This window comes from Trachemys scripta, chromosome 2 (genome assembly GCF_013100865.1).
Source record: "Trachemys scripta elegans isolate TJP31775 chromosome 2, CAS_Tse_1.0, whole genome shotgun sequence".
Classification (NCBI taxonomy): domain Eukaryota; kingdom Metazoa; phylum Chordata; order Testudines; family Emydidae; genus Trachemys; species Trachemys scripta.
Window position 1 is genome coordinate 140,341,541 of NC_048299.1, and position 21,202 is coordinate 140,362,742.

The following is a 21,202-nucleotide window of genomic DNA, read 5'->3' on the forward strand; positions in this document are numbered from 1 at the left end:
AATAGGAGCAAGCCACAAAGAGTAGTCATCAGCATGCATCCTTTTCACTAACTATGGGACCCACAAATACACATGATCTGCTTTGCAGAAGAGAACCAAGACCTCCACTTTAAAGATCATCTTCCCACAACTGCATGTTTAAGTTTTCCCTCATGAACATTTACCTATTAGAAACCCTATAGCTGCATTTCTCTCTATCAGTAACCAGAACAGTATCACATACTTCCCTTACCTCACTGCTAGCAGTACCCCACATAGTGCAATGTAGGGAATTGATAGGTATCACCCCCAGGCCACAAGGCTCACCCAGTCAGTCAATCTAGCCTCCAGTTTCCCACTGGTCATTCCATCCTCCCAGGATTCAACTCCTGTTCCAATCCAGCCTCCTCTTCTGCTCCCTGCGCCTATGCTGGCATAACACACACACTTACTTGATAGTGGGGGTGGGGGGTAACTAAATCATATAGGATGAAAATAGACATCTATAAATTCGCTTGGCATAATTTGATTTTTTTAAATAATTTCAATGGATAATATTTATTTTTAAAGCATTTTTTAAATTGTTATCCATTTAAATTTCAGTTGGGCAAAAAAGTGTTTTTTGGGGGGGGAAGAGAGTCAGAAAATAATTACTTAATGACAGTGAAATGAGATACAAAAAGTTAAAGCTTCATAACTATTAAAACACAAATGGTCAACATCACATGTCAAAATAAACAAAGTACCCTTAAATCAAACTAATTAGTTCTCAAGCAGCATTTTTCTTATTTTACCTATCTGTAAATTTTGATTATTTGCCAGTTTGAGTGTGTACAGTGATCGTGTTTATCGACATTTACTGATACATAACCCTTAGGAGCTGACCTATAAAGCTATTAGCTTTACTAATCTTGTGACTATGAGTTCCACGCATTAGTTATGTACTGCGTGCAACAAGTTTAAAATAAGTAAGAAACATTGTTACCTTTGAATTTTATTGGGCATCCCTTTGTTCTTGTGAGAAAGAGTAAATAGGATCACCCAACTGACCTGACAGGAGTTTATAAAGTAAGGAGTGGCAGAGAGAAGATAAACTGGTTATCTTAGTCTTTCCATAGGGGACGAGAGCTAAGGAAGCGTTGTTCTAAGTCAGCCATAAAAATGTTGGCATACTGTGGGGCCATGCGGGTACCCATAGCAGTGCCACTGACTTGAAGGTATATATTGTCCCCAAATCTCAGGCACTGGCACGCTAACAGCAGGATTGTCTGGTTATGTGGACTCTCTCCTCAGGCCCTACGCTACCAGCACTTCCAGCTATCTTCAAGACACTACTGACTTCCTGAGGAAACTACAATCCATCTCTGATCTTCCAGAAAACACCTCCTGGCCACTATGGATGTAGAAGCCCTTTACACCAATATTCCACACAAAGATGGACTACAAGCTATCAGGAACAGTATCCCCGATAATGTCACGGCAAACTTGGGTGGCTGAACTTTGTGACTTTGTCCTCAACCACAACTATTTCATATTTGGGGACAATATATACCTTCAAGTCAGCGGCACTGCTATGGGTACCTGCATGGCACCACAGTATGCCAACATTTTTATGGCTGACTTAAGGGACGAGAGCTAAGGAAGCGTTCTTCTAACACCCCTACTCTACTTGCGCTACATTGAGGACATCATCATCTAGACCCATGGAAAAGAAGCCCTTGAGGAATTCCACCATGATTTCAACAATTTCCATCCCACATCAACCTCAGCCTAGACCAATCCACACAAGCGGTCCATTTCCTGGACACTACTGTACTAATAAGCGATGGTCACATAAATACCACCCTATACGGGAAACCTACTGACTGCTATACTTACCTACATGCCTCCAGCTTCCGTCCAGGACACAACACACAATCCATTGTCTACAGCAAAGCTCTAAGATACAACTGCATTTGTTCCACTCCCTCAGACAAAGAAACACCTACAAGATCTCTATCAAGCATTCTTAAAACTACAATACCCACCTGCTGAAGTGAGGAAACAGATTGACAAAGCCAGAAGAGTACCCAGAAGTCACCTACTACAGGACAGGCCCAACAAAGAAAATAACAGAACGCCAATAGCCGTCACCTTCAGCCCCCAACTAAAACCTTTCCAGCGCATCAAAGATCTACAACCTATCCTGAAAGATGATCCCTCACTCTCACAGATCTTGGGAGACAGACCAGTCCTCGCTTACAGACAGCCCCCCAACCTGAAGCAAATACTCACCAGTAACCACACACCAAAAACACTAACCCAGGAACCTATCCTTGAAACAAAGCCTGATGCCAACATATCTATTCAAGTGACACCATCATAGGACCTAATCACATCAGCCACGCCATCAGGGGCTTGTTCACGTGCACATCTACCAATGTGATATATGCCATCATGTGCCAGGAATGCCCCTCTGCCATGTACATTGGCCAAACCGGACAGTCTCTACGCAAAAGAATAAATGGACACAAATCTGACATCAGGAATCATAACATTAAAAAACCAGTAGGAGAACACTTCAACCTCTCTGGTCACTCAGTAATAGACTTAAAGGTGGCAATTTTGCAACAGAAAAGCTTCAAAAACAGACTCCAATGAGAAACTACTGAACTTTAATATGCAAACTAGATACCATTAACTTTGGCTTGAATAGAGACTGGGAGTGGCTGGGTCATTACACAAATTGAATGCATTTCCCCATGTTAAGTATCCTCACACCTTTTTGTCAACTGTCTGAAATGGGCCATCCTGATTATCTCTACCAAAGTTTTTTTTCCTGGTACTGATAATAGCTCACCTTAATTAATTAGCCTCTTAGAGTTGTTTGGGCAACTTCCACCTTTTCACGGGGGGGTGTGTGTGTGTGTGTGTGTGTTTTCTTACTATATGTTCCATTCTATGCATCTGATGAAGTGGCCTGTAGCCCATGAAAGCTTATGGTCAATTAAATGTTAGTCTCTAAGGTGCCACAAGTACTAGTTCTTTTTGCGGATACAGACTAACACAGCTGCTACTCTGAAAGGTTACAGTTCATTTGGAATCCATCATGTGGGTATGTGTAGTTTAAAGAATTTACACTTTCCTGCACTGTATCTCAACAGCTACCGTGGTGCCCATGTTAAGTCCTCCTGAAGAAATTAGGTAAGTAATAAATTGCATCATCTGCAAGTTTTGCTTTTACAGATCAAAATGTATGTACTGACACCCCTGTTCCTGCCATGCATTAATGCAGCACCCTATCAGCCTCTTCCCATGTTGAAAACTGAATTCCTTTCTGATCCAGTTTGTAAAGCATTAGAGATCTTAGTAGCTAGTCATTGGATGAAAGACTATCATCATCACCAGGTCTTTATCAGAGGCTTTTTTTACCTCTGAATTCACTTTTTATTGCTCCTGCAGTGCACAGATATTGTCGCGCCTAGGATTCTTTCAGCTATTACTGCTTAAATTTCTCCCTCCACTGGAATCAGTAGTTCAGATGCAAATATTAGGGGAAAAAATGCAAATACACTTTTCTGCCTCGGTGCCTGTATTCCTCTTTGTCCTCACCAGAATTTGTGACACCTTCCAGTTCAGTATCCTCAAATGCTTTCCTGCTCAGTCCCTTATGTTTATGGTCCTTTGGCCAGTTTCGATGCCACGTGACATTTCTATATTTAAGCCAATTTGAATTAATATTTCAATTAAGACTGAGATGTTGTATCAAATTGCTTGGGCTAGAACCCAAGTGACACATCTCCACTTTTGTGATTCTGTCCAAAAAACAAATCAAATTTGCCTGGCTAGCTTTGCTCTCCACCTCCATGGAGCCAGAAATAGTCTGATATTTCTACAGTAGTTCATATATACATGCTTACATTACCTCCATTATAACATGTGCATGAAATCCTGACCCACCACCCCCTGACATCATAGATCTCAGTGGAGCAAGGATTTTATCCTTGGTTTAATCCTGCTGAGTGCATAAGTAATGTCCATTAGATACAAAAGCAACAACGGGACACAGCCCAATTGTATCTAACACAACTTAGAAAGTTCTGCCTAGCCATTTCCATAGGGTGGGGGCAAGGACGTGGACAAGAGAGAGTCAAGAAAGCCATCAGCAGGATTTTCTGCAAGAGTGGGCATATAGATTTGAATTTACAGTAACTCCTCACTTAACGTTGTAGTTATGTTCCTGAAAAATGCAACTTTAAGTGAAACGACGTTAATTGAATTGAATCCAATTTTCCCCATAAGATTTAATGTAAATGTGGGGGGTTAGGTTCCAAGCAAGTTTTTATGGGGCAGACAAAAGGCATTACATACTGTACTGTTCTGTGGTGGGGAGGGGCCCCTGGCTTACCCCTGAGGTTCAGGCTGGGGGTGCAGGGTCTGGGAGGGAGTTAGGGTGCGGAAGGAGGCTCCGGGCTGGGGCAGGCAGGAGATGCAGAGTACTTACCTGGGGCAGCTCCCGTTTGGTGCAAGGGGAGGGCAGGTGGCTCTGTAAAGCACGGCACCGCCCCCATGGCCGCAATTCTGGGAGCCACCCCCTCCCCTGCCGGCAGGCAGGTCCACCCGGAACGCAGGGGCTTTAGGGGCCACAGGGCCCTGGGCTAAGTCAGCTTCCAGACTACTGCACTGGGCAGCACAGCATGGGGAGGAGGTGACCAGCCCTCTGTGGAGAAAGAAGTGGTTCAGGACTATTTAGAAAAGCTGGACGAGCACAAGTCCATGGGGCGGGATGCGCTGCATTCGAGGGTGCTAAAGGAGTTGGCGAATGTGATTGTGGAGCCATTATCTTTGAAAACTCATGGCGATCGGGGGATTGGTCCTGCTTTGAGCAGGGGGTTGGACTAGATACCTCCTGAGGTCCCTTCCAACCCTGATATTCTATGATTGCCAATACAGAGAAGGACCGGGATATAATACAGGAAGATCTGGATGATCTTGTAAACTGGAGTAATAGTAATAGGATGAAATTTAATAGTAAAAAGTGCAAGGTCATGCATTTAGGGATTAACAACAAGAATTTTTGTTATAAAATGGGGATGCATCAGTTGAAAGTAACAGAAGAGGAGAAGGACGTCAGAGTATTGGTTGAGCCGCCAATGTGATATGGCCACGAAAAAAGCTAATGCTATCTTGGGATGCATCAGGCGAGGTATTTCCAGTAGAGATAAGGAGGTGTTAGTACGGTTATACAAGGCACTGGTGAGCCCTCATCTGGAATACTGTGTGCAGTTCTGGTCTCCCATGTTAAGAAGGATGAATTCAAACTGGAACAGGTGCAGAGAAAGGCTACTAGGATGATCCGAGGAATGGAAAACCTGTCTTATGAAAGGAGATTCAAAAAGTTTCTAACCATCAGAGGAGTGAAGTTCTGGAACAGCCTTCCAAAGGGAGCAGTGGGGGCAAAAAAGATATCTGGCTTCAGGACTAAGCTTGATAAGTCTATGGAGGGGATGGAAATTGGCAATTAATTGATCTTTGACTATTAGCTGTAAATATACCCAATGGTCTGGGATGGGATGTTAGATGGGGAGGGATCTGAGTTACTATAAAGAATTCTTTCCTGGGTGTCTGGCTGGTGAGTCTTGCCCACATGCTCAGGGGTTAGCTGATCGCAATATTTGGGGTTGGGAAGGAATTTTGGCAGATTGCCAGAGGCCCTGGGGGTTTTTCGCCTTCCTCTGCAGCGTGGGGCAAGGGTCACTTGCTGGAGGATTCTCTGCACCTTCAAGTTTTTACACCACAATTTGAGGACTTCAATAGCTCAGACATAGATTAGGGGTTTGATACAGGAGAGGGTGGGTGAGATTCTGTGGCCTGCGTCGTGCAGGAGGTCAGACTAGATGATTTTATAATGGTCCCTTCTGACCTTAAAGTCTATGATTCTATGAATGTTCTCATAACGAGAATACTGTGCCATTTTGTGGTTGTGAATAGTTTGAACTAAACTCACAGCACAAATACAATTTCATAAGCAGATCCCTTACTAGCCCAGTTGCTCAGCAAAATCTCACAAAACAGCATCCAGACAACTCCACACACTCTCCCGATGAGTGAGAGCTCTGGTTGGAAAGAGCTCACACTTCACTGTGGGTTTCGGTGCCCATGGAATACAGCAGGCTAGCAACATACAGGCACTATACAGAGGCTCACTACGCACAGGAGAAAGTCAGTGCCAGTTACTGGGGCATGATCAGTACTAAGCCAGGTATCATTCCCCGGATATCACAAAATGGGCACCGTATTAAAATCTAGATTGGTGATTAGGAACCACTGAAGCACACAGAGTTAGATCTGTCTCTAACAGCATGTATATAATATGTAAGGGAAAGTGCATCTTTCCCTACTACGGTCAGTGAAGGCCACTTTACGGACCTCTGTTTTCTTTCAGATGGTCTCCTCGACAATTTGATTCCCAGCTGTCCATGGCTGACTGCCCTCATACCTGATCTACAGAGAAACATAGACTTTGTATCATCACGCTGTCAGGAATTAAGTGTTTGCTAGTCAGTCACATCCTGTTCAAGAGGAGCCAGATGAAAAACGGACAGGATCTGAAAGTTACTCTGATCCAACTGTCTGATTAGAGCAAAACATGCACCGATAGACTTAGGAACCAATGACCACCTAGAGACCTCGATGGCCATCTACTGTCTTGGTCTGATCGTTTAGGAGATCAGGCGTTAAACGGTTCAGTACACTGGAAAGCTGGGATCCTTAGCTTTCATCATCACAACTTCATTTGATTGTAAAGGGCATTGTCAGCCAAACAAGCCTGTTTGAGTCATGCCAAAAAACTTTTGAGATGAGACTTTGTACACTGACAGACCTTGTGAATTCTGCAAAACATATTGCAACAAAGCCTGTCTTCAATATGACCTTGAAGGGAATCATTTATCACCTCAGTTTACCCAAATGTGTGTGCTGTACTTTGGACTATAAACAACTAGATACGTTTGAAGCATGGATGCTAGCCCAGAAACTCTACATAATTTACTACTGGCAATCTCAGCTCTCTTTTGCCTTGACACCCAAGTTCCCATTCCCGGCAGAGAAACCAGGCACACACATCCAGAGATTTACACAACCCTCTCCCATAGCTGGAACACTCAGCTGGGGTCTATACTGAACTTATGTCTAGTTCAGTATTTAACTTAAGCTAAAAATCTTTGCAGTCATTTATAATTGCCCAACAGTGTTGCTGAACAAAAGGATGGATGCCCATGAGCCCAGACAGGACTGCAAATACCTATACTTCAGACTTGCTGCCCAAGAGAAGATTACTGAAGGAAACAGACTAGCCTCTAGAGATAGTTAAACTAATTGTTCCTGCTTTTTTTGTGGGGAAGCAGAGAATGGCATCTAATTTTCTGTGTCTCTTGGTCCCAGAATTAACTGTTATAATACTGGAAAATGGTTTGAAAGAAGATGAGTCACTATATTGTGACTGGATCGCATACTTGTGTTTTCAAGTCACCCTCACAGAGTAAAGAACCGAGGCTTTAACATTGAAGCAAGTTGTGTTTAAGAAGCTGGATCATGTGATGAGTTTTAGTGGCCTGGCGTTAGAGGCAATCAGTCAACCAGCACACAGCATTCATTTTTAGCTCCCTGGGTCTTAAGATCTTCCACCTCCTCTAGCCCTCCTCCCAAGGTCCCAGAGGGACAGTTGTACTCCTGGGTCCCTTTCCTCTCTAGAGGAAAGGCAGAGATGCTGTCTGGGAGCCAGTACTGCTGCACAGTTCCCAGGAAGAGGGAGCAATTTCTTGTCTGGGGAGGAGAAAGGCCATCAGGCAGGAATTCATGCTATTTTCAAACTAAAAAAAGTGTTTTTCCTGGAAGGAATTCACCCCTCCCCCATTTCCTCCCTCCCCCCAAAAATGCAGAAATTCCTGCACTACTGTTATAGTAGCTATTTCCATAGCTCTCACCCTGCAGGTGTCACAGCAGACAGCAGCCTAATTGCTTTTTCCAACCTTCATGCATGGGGGTAAGGCAACCCCAGTGCTCACACAGACAGGACGGCTAACATACCCGAGTAAAAAGGTCACTCGCTGGGCTACATTCATCCCTAGTGGAACTGCAGAGAAATCTGTAGTGTACACTGGGGGCATAAATATGACCCATTATGTTCAGCAGGCAAACAAGAGGCCAGACACATCAGGCTGTGTTGAGCAGGTGCCAGATGTTTACAATACAAGGGTTACAAAATAGCCAGACAGTTTGGGCACATCTTTTAAAAGATGGGGAGCACAGAGAAGCATTATTCAACCTTCTCCCCTCTTTGCTAAGATTAAACTGACTTTAAAAGCTTCATTGTGTACAGTCATTCCAATTCTTCTATCAGTATGTAATTACACCAATTCTTAATAGGAACTCAACCAGATTAAGACGAAGTGCCCATACTACAGCAAATTCAACTACAAGTCTTGTCTGGCATGTCTGCACATAAAAGTTATAGTGTTTTAACCACACTGATATAGTTAAAATTGGTACAACCTCCCTTCTAATAGTGTGGATACTATTATATAGACATAAAAGTGCTTATAACAGTATAGCTCATATGGGAAGGGGAATAAGCTATACTGGGATAACCATCTTTATACACCTCTACCCTGATATAACACAGTAAAGCAATGCTCCGGGGGGGGGGGGGGGGGGAGGGAGAGGGGCTGCGCACTCAATTGGATCAAAGCAAGTTCGATATAACGCGGTTTCACCTATAACGCGGTAATATTTTTTGGCTCCCGAGGACAGCGTTATACTGAGGTAGAGGTGTACTTGTATAGCTGTCTACAATAGGGCTTGTATGGTATAACTATATCAGGAGGAAAAAAGTCAGACTCCAAACATAGTTGAGGGTGAAATTTGAAAGTTTAGACCAGGCCTTAGGGATCCCACAGGTATATCTTGTCTGTCATTTGCTGAGCACACTCACTGTATGAGACAGGAGGAGCAAACATGATATAGCATCTTGCTCTTAATACTAAAGCCAAAATTCAAGGCTAGTCTCATGTTTTAAAATCATACATATTACAACACCAGTTTTTTTTTTTTTTTTTTTTTTTTTTTTTTTTTTAATTTTTTTTCCCCGACCAATCCCTGCTGAGTCCTAGTGGATTATACAGAGCACTCGCATAGAACTCTCCAGTCCTCTCCTCAGAGAGGGAGCCAGCCTTCTCTGCCCAATGATGCTGCACCAGCTGGCTCCAAACTAAGCAGTCAGAGCCTTACTTCTTTGCATGTCATTGTACATTAACCGGAAAAGAACCACCTGGCTTTTGTTTTCCTTTCATCTTTCTGCAGACTCAGAGATCCTATTGCAAGGAAATATTTATTAAATACCACATGGTTTTACAAGCAACAGAGGGTCCTGTGGCACCTTTAAGACTAACAGAAGTATTGGGAGCATAAGCTTTCGTGGGTAAGAACCTGGTTTTACATGACTCAGTTACTATCATCTTGCTGTGCCATAGTCAATAGTTCCACGTGGCCCTAGGGATACACTGCGTGATAATATGCCAGGCAACTTCAGTTATACCCAAGGATGTGTCCACAGATTTGGTCATCTCACAGCAGTGCAGTTCTCTCACATGGAGCTTGCCCTACTCATGAACAGTACTGGATTGATGGAAACACAGGATCAAGCTGATACTTCATTTTAGTGTGGCAGTGTGAAAGTGAAACTTATTAATCAAGGCTCAGAACAGGTGTATCCCAGCTATAACTAATAGCAATATATACAGGAAGAGTTGTAGTTTGCCCCGGCTAGCACTAGCCAATCCCTTCACCTCCTGCCCGAAAAGGATCAGTGTAACCTCGCTAACAGTTCAAGCAAGGCACCACCAGATCTCTTACATTGCACTATACATTAGGGGACCAATCGTGCAACCCTTACAGCAATAAAGATTACATAACTGGGCCCTAGATGGAGAAACAAGTGTTTGTTACTAACAGTGTCAAGACTGAAGCTATAGGCAGCTAAAAAGACTGAAGACCTTCTAAGTACCCTAGCTCTCTCCATACCCATGCACAGGAGTGAAGTGCATAAAAACACCTCCTCCCTGCCCTATGCAGATTGGTCACATGGCTGGGCTGTGGGTAGAGAGTGGGTGGGGAGCACTGCTTTTGCTCACTGCAACACACCAGCCAGTGCAGCTGAGTCAACTCGAAAGGGGGATGGGAGTAAACCGAACTAGGTATAGGACTGGCAGAGCTTATCTCTCTCTTGAGCAAGGATTTCAAGTTACACTACAGTTCTTGGTCTGGTCTATGTGCCATCCCTCACTTGGAGCTCATAGTAATTCCATAAACTAGGCCTACATTAGACATAACATGGAAAAATGACAAGGGGTACAGGACATGAATAAGAGCAGAGAGGGGAGATAAGGCTTACACAGAGTGGAGTCAAGGTTAGATTTGCACTTAAATCGTACTAGTTTGACCTTTTTAGGCTTAAGAAGTTAAATAGTACAGTGAAAGGCTGTCGCAGATTCTATTCAATGTGTTAGACAGAGATACACACGGTTTTTGCCTGGTCACTGAAAACAAGGTTAAGTGAAACAAATCTGCTCTGGGAGCACCACTGAGGCACTGGAGCATTACCAGATCACTGCATTCGAGATGCACCTTTTGCACACATATGCAACAGGATTTATACAAGACTTGCAGGACTCTTTCTACCGTGGCATTTGTGACCGTGTCACAGGTTTGCTTCAGTTTACATGTGAAGAATTAGTTACATTGCAGCTGTGGTTTTGTTTAACATGAAGCTATTCAGGGTCAACCCAGCTCAGGACTTTGATGGAAGTTCACTAAGGAAACCCAAAATGCTGCAGAAGAGCATGCCTCTGGGGAATAAGTATTAAACCAATACCCCAGGACTATGTTAGCAGGTTCTGCAGAGCTGGATAAACCATCTTTTCAAAGAAACACAGAAGGAGAGGAGGTTCAGATCACTCATTGGCATGAAAGCCTTCTCCATACTAGAAAACTGTACTGCTTTAACTATACCAGTATATAACCTGCACAACACAGATGCACTTCTGCTGGTATCAGGATGCTTATACTGGTATAGTTGTCATCATATAGGAAAGTGAATAAGCTATATGAGTATAACTGGTTCCACATTTGGGGATGAACTTCTTTAACTATATTGGGGATAGAGTGTGCCTGTGCATGTGAGACACACACAATCCTGACACCCCGGTGCAAAAGCCATTTTAAAAAGGCCGCAGAAGATCCCAATACTTACACTGGCTTAAACCCTCCCCACAAAGGTTAGTTTCAAGTTTGTGGGTTAAATGCATTATAAGATGACTCGGGGGTTAGAGTCTGAGTGATTGTATGTATGGGGGATAAAAAAACCCAATCAGCATTAACTTTAGTCAACAAAATTATTAGAGTACATTTTGTGGATCAGTTTTCACAAGTTATAACTCCGGGGAGAAATTCGGTGAAAGTTTGTTCTTTGTACTAAAACTGAGATAGTGTAATTAGCATTGGACCATCATGTTACATGCTGTATGTACAAGAGATGTAGGACCAAGAAAAGGCCTATTATAAACTAGTACAATATATTAGACCCAGCTGAGTTCACATATCCAGCTGGTAAGGAGGTATAAGTGCTCAGATACTACAACCACCACAGGAAAGATTAAATAAAGTATTCCAAGGATAAACTCATAGTCCCTAAATCACCTTGGAAGCCTTCAAACTGAATGGCACAATATAAGTACACATAAACAGCAACAATCATACTGGGAAAATAAAGCGCTACAGTCACAGAGACCACACAGAGCCCATTTAGTGTTCCAAAAACATCAACTGACAGAGCAAGCTTACATTTGCTGCCAAGACCATTCAAACGTATGCACACAGGATGGAATTACCCTGGACCATTGGCAATGCTCTTCGCACAGCACGTGCCTAACCACTGTCAAGCTTTTTGTAGGCACCCTGGCTAAGAAGAGCTATAAAGAAGGACAATGAGGTGGCTCTGCTCGTGGGGAGCTTCTCCCAGGCATGGGGGAAAAGCACAAAGGAGCTGGTCAGAAAGGATAGCAAGTGGACGATGAAGGCTGCCATGATTGGCAGAGCAGAGGCAGCTGTCAACACCTCGCTAGCACCTGAGATGATAGGTAGGATAGGGATAGGCTGCAAAGGGCCTCGGAAGTGAAGATAAATAGCCTATGTTTGATGGGATGGAGAAAGGGTGGGGGGTGACGTGGTCAAAGAGACAGGCCAGAAAGCGATTTTTACAGCAGCATTGTGAATGGATATGAGCAGGGATGATGGGATTTCTCAAGGCTAGAGAAGAGGACACAAGAGAATGACACTAACTTGGAAATGATGGGTCAAAAACTGTGCTCACTAAAATCAGCAGGCATTGAAGAAAGTTATCCAAGTGCAGAGTGCAATAAAGACTCAGGCATTAGTTCCACTATCACCGTCACTTGAGAAGCAGAACGATAATATGGAGAGCAGGAGAGAGTGGTACATTGACTAGTCTGAAACCTCTGTTTCCGGTCTGATGCTGCTTACTTGAGATGGCAGCCTCTACTTAAATAGTGATCTAGCTTACCTGTTTTCATCAGGAGATCTCAGAGTGCTTTCACTATTTTACATGTGGAGAAACTGAGGCAGAGGGCACATAACTTGCCCAAGGTTATATAGGCGGCTGGGGCAGAACAAGGAGTTGAATCCAGTCCACATACCCTTCTGAGTCCCAGTGCCTTGCTCTATCCATTAGGTTGCTTAAAGCAGTATACAACAGAAGTACTATGAAAAGAGCGCAGGCTTGTTTTCAGTAAGGTAAAACACCCACTCTGAACAATGCTAATTATGGAGAGGCTTCACTGCTGTCCATTGTTCCTGTGGGGACAGGTTTGGCGCTCCCTCAACCATAGTTACCCCCTCCCCACCAAGATTCTATGACATCAAGTTGTGACCCTACTGAACGAATTCACCATGGACAAGTAGAACACTAGTGCACTCAAGTGCACACAGGGATCAGTGCCCTGTTTGCTCCTGGAGAAGCTAGAAGAACAATCTGTAGTAGTGTGGAACAATAAATGCACTACACTAATTACTGCAATAACTGGGTGTGTCAGCACGCAGTGAAAACCAGATAAGGAAGCTAACTCCTTGTTGCTAGAGTCAAAAGGAAGCTTGCTGTCAGACTTGTGAGAATGAGAGAGGAAGAGAGCAGAAAAACAAGATGTTTGGAGGGGGAGTGTAAGAAAGCTAGTGAAAAATCCATCCTGTCAAGTGTTTACTTAAGCTAACGCTGCACAGGAAAGGTACATAAACAGAAAGTGATATTATGGTCACATACAGGGCAGGCAAGAATATGATGGTTAACAGACCCGTAAGAAACAAAATTTCACATCCTGTTCTTTTTGATCCAATTAAGATACTGCTGACGGTATACATTACCCCCACCAGTCCAGCTGCACTCGGGGCTGGACTAAGGATATTTTGTGCGTGTTAGTATATTTTTATTTTAAGAGGCTATTTAGGGATGTTGGTGGGGGAGGGATTTCTAAGCCACTGATAAATGGCAGCTTAGATTTATGGCCATCTGGCCCTCAACTAAATAACCACCAGCATGACATTGATGGTGTTGCATCATGATTGTTAGTGCAAGAACTGGAAGAGACTGTCTGGTTTGGCCAATGTACATGGCAGAGGGGCATTGCTGGCATGATGGCATATATCACATTGGTAGATGTGCAGGTGAATGAGCCCTGGATGGTGTGGCTGATGTGGTTAGGTCCTATGATGGTGTCTCTTGAATAGATACGTGGACAGAGCAGGCACAGAGGACAGTCTCTACGCAAAAGAATAAATGGACACAAATCTGACATCAGAAATCATAACATTCAAAAACTAGTAGAACACCACGTCAATCTCTCTGGTCACTCAGTAACAGACCTCAAAGTGGCAATTCTTCAACAACAAAAACTTCAAAAACAGACTCCAACATGAAGCTGCAGAACTGGAATTAATTTGCCAACTAGATACCATCAGATTAGGCCTGAATAAAGACTGGGAGTGGTTGGGTCATTACAAAACCTAAACTTAATTTCCCCAATACTAATTCATCCCTACTGTTACTCACACCTTCTTGTCAACTGTCTGTAATGGGCCTCTCTCTTACCACTTCAAAAGAGATTTTTCCTTCCTTGGTATCCTGCTGTTAATTGATTTATCTCATTAGACTGACCTAACACTTGGTAAAGCACCCCCATCTCTTCATGTATTTATACCTGCTCCTGTATTTTTTACTTCATACGTCTGATGAAATGGGTTCTAGCCCACGAAAGCTTATGCCCAAATAAATTTGTTAGTCTTTAAGGTGCCACAAGGACTCCTCGGTTTTTTTTGCTGAAACAGACTAATACGGCTATCACTGAAACCTGTCACAGAGGGAAAAGTGATTTGTCCAACACCACACTGCAAATCAGTTGCAGTGCTGGGATTAGAACCTAGGACTGCAGACTCCCAACTCTTGTACTCATCCCTCCAGACAGTTAGAAGGCAATTACTATAAAAAAAAACAGCTGGCTGGCTGGCAAAGATTTTAATCGCACGGTTAACCAAGCCGTGCAGCTATGTAACCAGTTTGCCCATCCAAATAACATCTTGAGCAATTTCTCAGATTTGAGGACCACAGATTTAGGTTACCAAAAGGCTCCTAAAATCCATAGTTGGTTTTGGAGTGTCAATATGGAGATTACATTAAAGAGTTAGCAGCTAACATCTACAAGCACAGGGGTAGGCAACCTATGGCATGTGTGCCAAAGGCGGCACGCGAGCTGATTTTCAGTGGCACTCACACTGCCAGAGCCCCCCTGGCCACCGGTCCGGGGGGCTCTGCATTTTAAATTTAATTTTAAATGAAGCTTCTTAAACATTTTGAAAATCTTATTTACTTTACATACAATAGGTTAGTTATATTCAGAAGCGCCGCCAGCTTTTCTGCTGCCCTAGGTGGCGGAAGGTCCCGCCCCGAAATGCCGCCCCCCACAGAGGCAGCGGAAGGTCCCGCTGCCGAAATACCACTGCGGTCACCACCCCCCAAATTGTAGTGCCCTAGGCGACCGCCTAGGTCACCTAATGGGTTGCGCTGGCCCTGGTTATATATTATAGACTTATAGAAAGAGACCTTCTAAAAACGTTAAAATGTATTACTGGCGAGCAAAGCCTTAAATTAGAGTGAATAAATGAAGACGCGGCACACCACTTCTGAAAGGTTGCCAATCCTTGTACAAGCAGATTCTCTCTCAGGTATGGCTGCTTGCCAGTTACCAGCAGCCTAGCCATGGAAACAGGGGCCAGAGGGAATTACATAAATATGAAGTTGTTTAGAAAAGCAGGATATAAAGGTTATTTCAGCTGACCTGACCTCTATTTCTATGGTGAACAGCAGGCACAATTCAGCTGCTGACTTCCAGTTTTCTACCATTTGTGGCTCAACTGTTGTATCTGTAGAAAAGAGGCACCAGGTTTTTAATTACTGCCCCAAAGCCCTAACCTTGCATACAAGGCTTGCTCCTGGAACAAGATCACAAGAGAGCAAGAACTTGTGTACATTCCAGCTGCTGGCAGCTTACAAAGCTCTAGGAGGGCTGGTTTAGAATTAAAAAAAAAGTCAGCTACTGATTTTGAAGCCTTCTGCTCTTGCAGCATGTGAAACATCAAACAAAGGACAAGAGAGTTAGAAATTCAGAGAGTATTAAATATTCTTACACTTTACAAATACAGTCCAAAAACATTTTCCAAGAAGTATCTAGTGCTAGACACCTGCATTTCTCAGGGTTAAGGGTTTCTGCTTATGCTAACAAGAACGATACACCTTGGATAGCGTTCTGGCTTACACTGAGGCCTAGTCACAAGAAATTGCGATGAAATTCCATGGCATGTAGTGTGCAGGAGGAGAGACTAGAGGATCTAATGGTCTCATCTGGCCTTAAGATCCATCAATGTGTCTATATAAAGAAAAACGTAACCCTCTTATTTTAGGGTCATAGCCAGCATGCAGCCTGCCTTAGTTTACAAAAGGGGGTGGGGTGGGATTTTTGAAAAGCCCAACATGCCCTGAAGTTACTCACAGGACACCTGCAACAGATTGCTCTCAGTTTATTACCAGGTCAGTGTTTTGCCTTGAACATCCCTTGAAGGAGGTGTTAAGTAGGGTCTGTGGACTGGCAAAACAATCACCTTTTAAAGAAGTCTGTTGTGGGGCTCTGTAAGAGGTGTAGTCACATGTATCAAAAGGATGAGTGTTATGACACCTACTCACTTTACTATAAATTAGATTATAAGACTAAGACGCATGTGCAGCAGTTTAGAAGTTCTATATACACCTTTTAAAATAAATTATTCCACATAACAGAAAATCTGCATGAAAAATACACAAATTTCTTCTTAAATTACTGCTGTGCCAAATGGCACATAATCCAAAATCATGTAGTTTTGTTCTTTCAGAGTTAAGTGCTCTCTGCATCAATAATTAAATACAGAAAGCCTCGACTGGGAGCAGTTCTGTATTTTGGTGCCCCAGCCCCACAATCCTAGGAAAAACACCCAATGTTTAACAAAAAAACAACAAAAAACAAAAACAAAACAAAAAAAAAAACACACCTTGTTTATTTAAGAGGGAGACCAAAATTTGGCTTTCCTCCCATCTGAAAACCTTTCGGCCAAGTATCATCCCAGAGATAGATAGGGCTATGTATTCTGGCTGTATGAGACCACTACTGAAATTTCACAGGTATTTAATATTGACATGCATGTCTGTTGAGGTCAGAATAAAGGAGAATAAAAGAGTGAGTTCTGGTTTGTAGGATGTTTGTTCTGGTCTTCATTATAGTTCACTGAACAGGAACTGAAATACTGTTCTGTTGCTTTGTATCTCAAGGGACATGTAGATCTCACAGGGCAATCTTTATAAATTCCCATGGTACTGGAAGATCTGAATTACTCAGAAGAGAAATCTCTCTGCACATGCCAGAATAAGAGGGACATGCAGTAGGCTTTCAGAACTCCAGTTCTCTACACCCACTTCTAGGTCTCAGTTTTAACAGCCTCTCCAAAGCTTGGCCTGAGATGAAAAGGCAAAGTAGACTTTCCTTACACATCAGGCTGAAGATTACCTCCTAGCCCCACCAACCATTCCTTCCTAGTGGCAGTGTTTTTTATTTCACATTTTATAACTGTACGACTACAGAGTGTATAGCAACAGCAGCCTTAGTTCAATGTCTATTAGCTTCTCAGTTATTCCTCAGACTTCCCAGTGATACCTCCCTTGGTAATTGCTCCTGGCAATTACCATCCAACTGACAGCATTCTGCAGTCCAAATTCAGCCCCGCTGAAGAGGGATTTAAGTGACACGTATGTCAAATAGAGTTGCACACATTTATATATGGTTGAATATGGCCTTCTAATAGGGCTACAAGTTTCAGTGTATAGTAATTTACCACAGGAGCATGGCCAAAGTTTGACTGTATTCTGATGGCCATTAGGTGAAAGCTAGGTGTATATTGGTGACAGATTTCGAGGTGGCATGCTCCCCGATACAAACTCTGGGTAGACTAATGCTCACTACAGTTCTGCACCTTTAAACCTTATAACAGTTATCTTCTTAAGTTAGTTGCTTGAAGGAAAGTTAAGAAATGGCTGGTAAAAAGATCACTGCTCACCACGATGGGGGATTTGAACCAATCCCACCACCAAGTTGTAGTGGCAGGCTGAATTTTATAGCCACATTTTTGCCATCCAAATGGTGTTATAAGAACAACTCTAAAGCAGAGCCAGTGTACTTACACATAGATCAAATACAGCAGCATCGAGCACAATTCGTATTACACATTAATAGTGGAATGGACAAAGATCAGAATTTGAACTCAATTCCCTCCTCCCTGTTCTCCCAACATTTCATCACAAAGGAAAAGCAGCAGCTCAGCAAAAGGGGGGATTCCCAAGAAAGGCAACTCCTCCTCTTCGTATCCATGTTTGAGTCCCGAAGTGGAATATCCAATATTGACGGAATGCTCTGGGCTTGGTGGATTCAATGCAGAACAAAGAAGAATCATATTGTTTCGCTACTGCTCAGCTAAATGCTGTTGATTCTTTTCGCAAAAGCAGATGTGGAACTGATGATTCATGATTCACGGGCTCTTCATGCCAAATTCTCGACATTTGCACTTACCTGAACATGCCATTTGGCTCTCTCTCTCTCACACACAGAGAGAGGAGATGAAACAACAATATCCTGGGGCAGTTGCTCCTCCTTACCTTATGTACACTTTTAGGATTTTCCAGCCAAGCATAGTACATTTCCTCCACATAGTTCGAACTAGTCCCACTCAAAAATGGCTCAGCAGCAACAGGTGCACTGTAGCTCCTGATTTGTTGAAACGTCCGTGGTGCTGCCAGCTTGTGTTGGGAAATTGTCTTAACAGTCTGTGAGGCCGTCAATGGCCGCAATTTAACAGCACAAGTCCTTAAGTGAAACATTTTTGTCCTGTAGCCGCTCACAAGCTCCTGTTGGTATAGGAATAAGAAGCATTTTAGACATTACAGCAGAACAATGCACAGTATATAAAGAGAAATCAACCTAATAACCACATAGCTGTTATTTAGCATTTTTCATCCATAGATCTCAAAGCCCTCCTCAAAGATCAGTCTCAATCTCCATTTTACAGATGGGGAAATGGAGGCACAGAGAGGTCACCCAGCATACCAGTAGCAAAGCCACTAACAGGTCTCCCATGTCCTAGTGCAATGCTCCATCCATGAGGCCACACTGCCTTCCCTACATAATCTGATTTCTAATTTGGTTACTTGAAACCAATAGTTTAATGCAGGTATTGGCACTGCATAACAACTAATTTAAGATATGGCCTAGTATCCCTTTGAGTTACCACCCCAGCCAGTCATTAGGGGAAGGGAATTTAAACAGGAAATGGAATAGATTTTTTGGAGGAGGGGAGGGGGGAGTTATCACTTATGGCTTTGAGCCAAACATCTAAATTTGTCAACCAAACCTAGCATCAACGTTTTTTCTCCCCTATTTTGTTTTCAGTTTACATCATGTGCAACTGATTTTAATATCTTAACTTGCAAGTTTCACATTTATCAAGTACTACTACATTGTGAATAGATGTTCTATTTTTTCTGATGACAGCTGACAAAAGGAGAAAGATCTCATCATTTATACTTGTCGGGGTACAGGAATGGAGGAGGGAAAGCTTGGCTGTAAATTTGATCAGAGAAAGGTGGTCACTAGGTTCCTGACTAAGACCATCAGAAGCAAGGTTAGAGAAGAGATAAGGATGATTATAAACAAAGGGGATGGTGGGAGAAAAAGGGATTTATTGACAGGAGCAGACACCCCAACAGAGAATGTAATTATAACTAATGGGAAGCAGTGGCAGCAAAGTGGTTATTTCACGCTGATAAGACTGCCACTCAGACAGCCACACTTCTGCTGAACTGTATTCCCATTCCCACCTCCCTGCAGTTCTCTTCACCTTTTTGCCCTTACTAGTGTCCATATTGCACATTCCCACACTTCTGAAACAGGGAAAAAGCAGCCCTTCCTTGCAGCACAATGCCTGATGGCATTTCACAGCATGTGCTCCATTGTTCCCTACTTGCACTAGGAAGAGGTCCTTAAAGCTTCAGAGTAAAAATTATCAGCTATTATTATGCAAAATTAAAGGAGTTACATGTGAGAAGTATAAAAGTCTTAATGGATTTGCTGTCCAACTAAGAATGCTGAGAGAGAGCTGGAAACCCATATTTCCACTTTTTGAGAGTAGAAGACTGGAATTCAGAGGCTATGTCTTCACTAAAAAAAAAAAGGTTCCATTTTAACATCTCAAAGTAAAATCTTAGTGGAGACAAGAAAAATATTTCTTGCCTCTGTGTAGCTACATGGAGATAAACTCCAGGTGGACAGGAGAGATTATAGGGTTGACCACAAGTAGCCACCTTGATGTAAAAACTATCTGTGCCTTTTCTCCACTAGGATTTTACATCAAGATAGCGATTTCCTCATTAAAAAAAAAAATATGCAGTTTTTTTGCAGTGAAGACTTAGCCTTAGTTAGCCAGACTCCTAAAGTTATTTTATGCCTAAAGCATATTAATTCAGCTGAGAAGGTACTGTAATTATCAATGCTATATTTTACGATTTCGCCCAACAACTTTCTGTTCTCGCATTCATTCTGCTTCTGCTCCATTTCTGCCGCATGTTGTAGTTTCTTAAGCAAGGCTGCTTCTGTATGGTTTCCTTGTTTGGCTTGTTTAGCTTTCCAGTACTGCTTCTGTGCAGAATATCGGTTCATAGGACACACCTTGAAAAGGCAATCTCTGAACTTCTTAGGAGGGTTGGCAAGGTCACCTGCCTCTGGCTGAACCACACATCTGTCATCCACTAACCACAGGCTGGCTGGCTGCTCTTCAGCCAGGCTCACCCCTTTGATCAGCACTTCAGTCGCTTGGTGTGGTGTCTGTAGATGGAGGTGCCACCTCCATCTACAGACACCACACCAAGCGACTGAAGTGCTGATCAAAGGGGTGAGCCTGGCTGAAGAGCAGCCAGCCAGCCTGTGGTTAGTGGATGACAGATGTGTGGTTCAGCCAGAGGCAGGTGACCTTGCCAACCCTCCTAAGAAGTTCAGAGATTGCCTTTTCAAGGTGTGTCCTATGAACCGATATTCTGCACAGAAGCAGTACTGGAAAGCTAAACAAGCCAAACAAGGAAACCATACAGAAGCAGCCTTGCTTAAGAAACTACAACATGCGGCAGAAATGGAGCAGAAGCAGAATGAATGCGAGAACAGAAAGTTGTTGGGCGAAATCGTAAAATATAGCATTGATAATTACAGTACCTTCTCAGCTGAATTAATATGCTTTAGGCATAAAATAACTTTAGGAGTCTGGCTAACTAAGGCTAAGTCTTCACTGCAAAAAAACTGCATATTTTTTTTTTAATGAGGAAATCGCTATCTTGATGTAAAATCCTAGTGGAGAAAAGGCACAGATAGTTTTTACATCAAGGTGGCTACTTGTGGTCAACCCTATAATCTCTCCTGTCCACCTGGAGTTTATCTCCATGTAGCTACACAGAGGCAAGAAATATTTTTCTTGTCTCCACTAAGATTTTACTTTGAGATGT

The 21,202-nt window shown here is 42.9% G+C and overlaps 1 protein-coding gene across 5 annotated transcripts in view; it reads right to left on the minus strand.

Moving 5' to 3' along the window:
• Positions 1-18,585, minus strand: part of OGDH (oxoglutarate dehydrogenase) — a 105,882-nt gene extending 87,297 nt beyond the window's left edge. For 3 of the 5 annotated variants that reach the window (XM_034761594.1, XM_034761593.1, XM_034761591.1), the window contains exon 1: positions 18,314-18,585. In XM_034761594.1, the coding sequence (XP_034617485.1) occupies positions 18,314-18,535 (222 nt within the window). In that variant the 5' untranslated portion in view covers positions 18,536-18,585. The remainder of the gene's footprint in view (positions 1-18,313) is intronic. The other 2 variants (XM_034761590.1, XM_034761592.1) reach the window with 2 other exon arrangements.
• Positions 18,586-21,202: the final 2,617 nt, after the last annotated feature.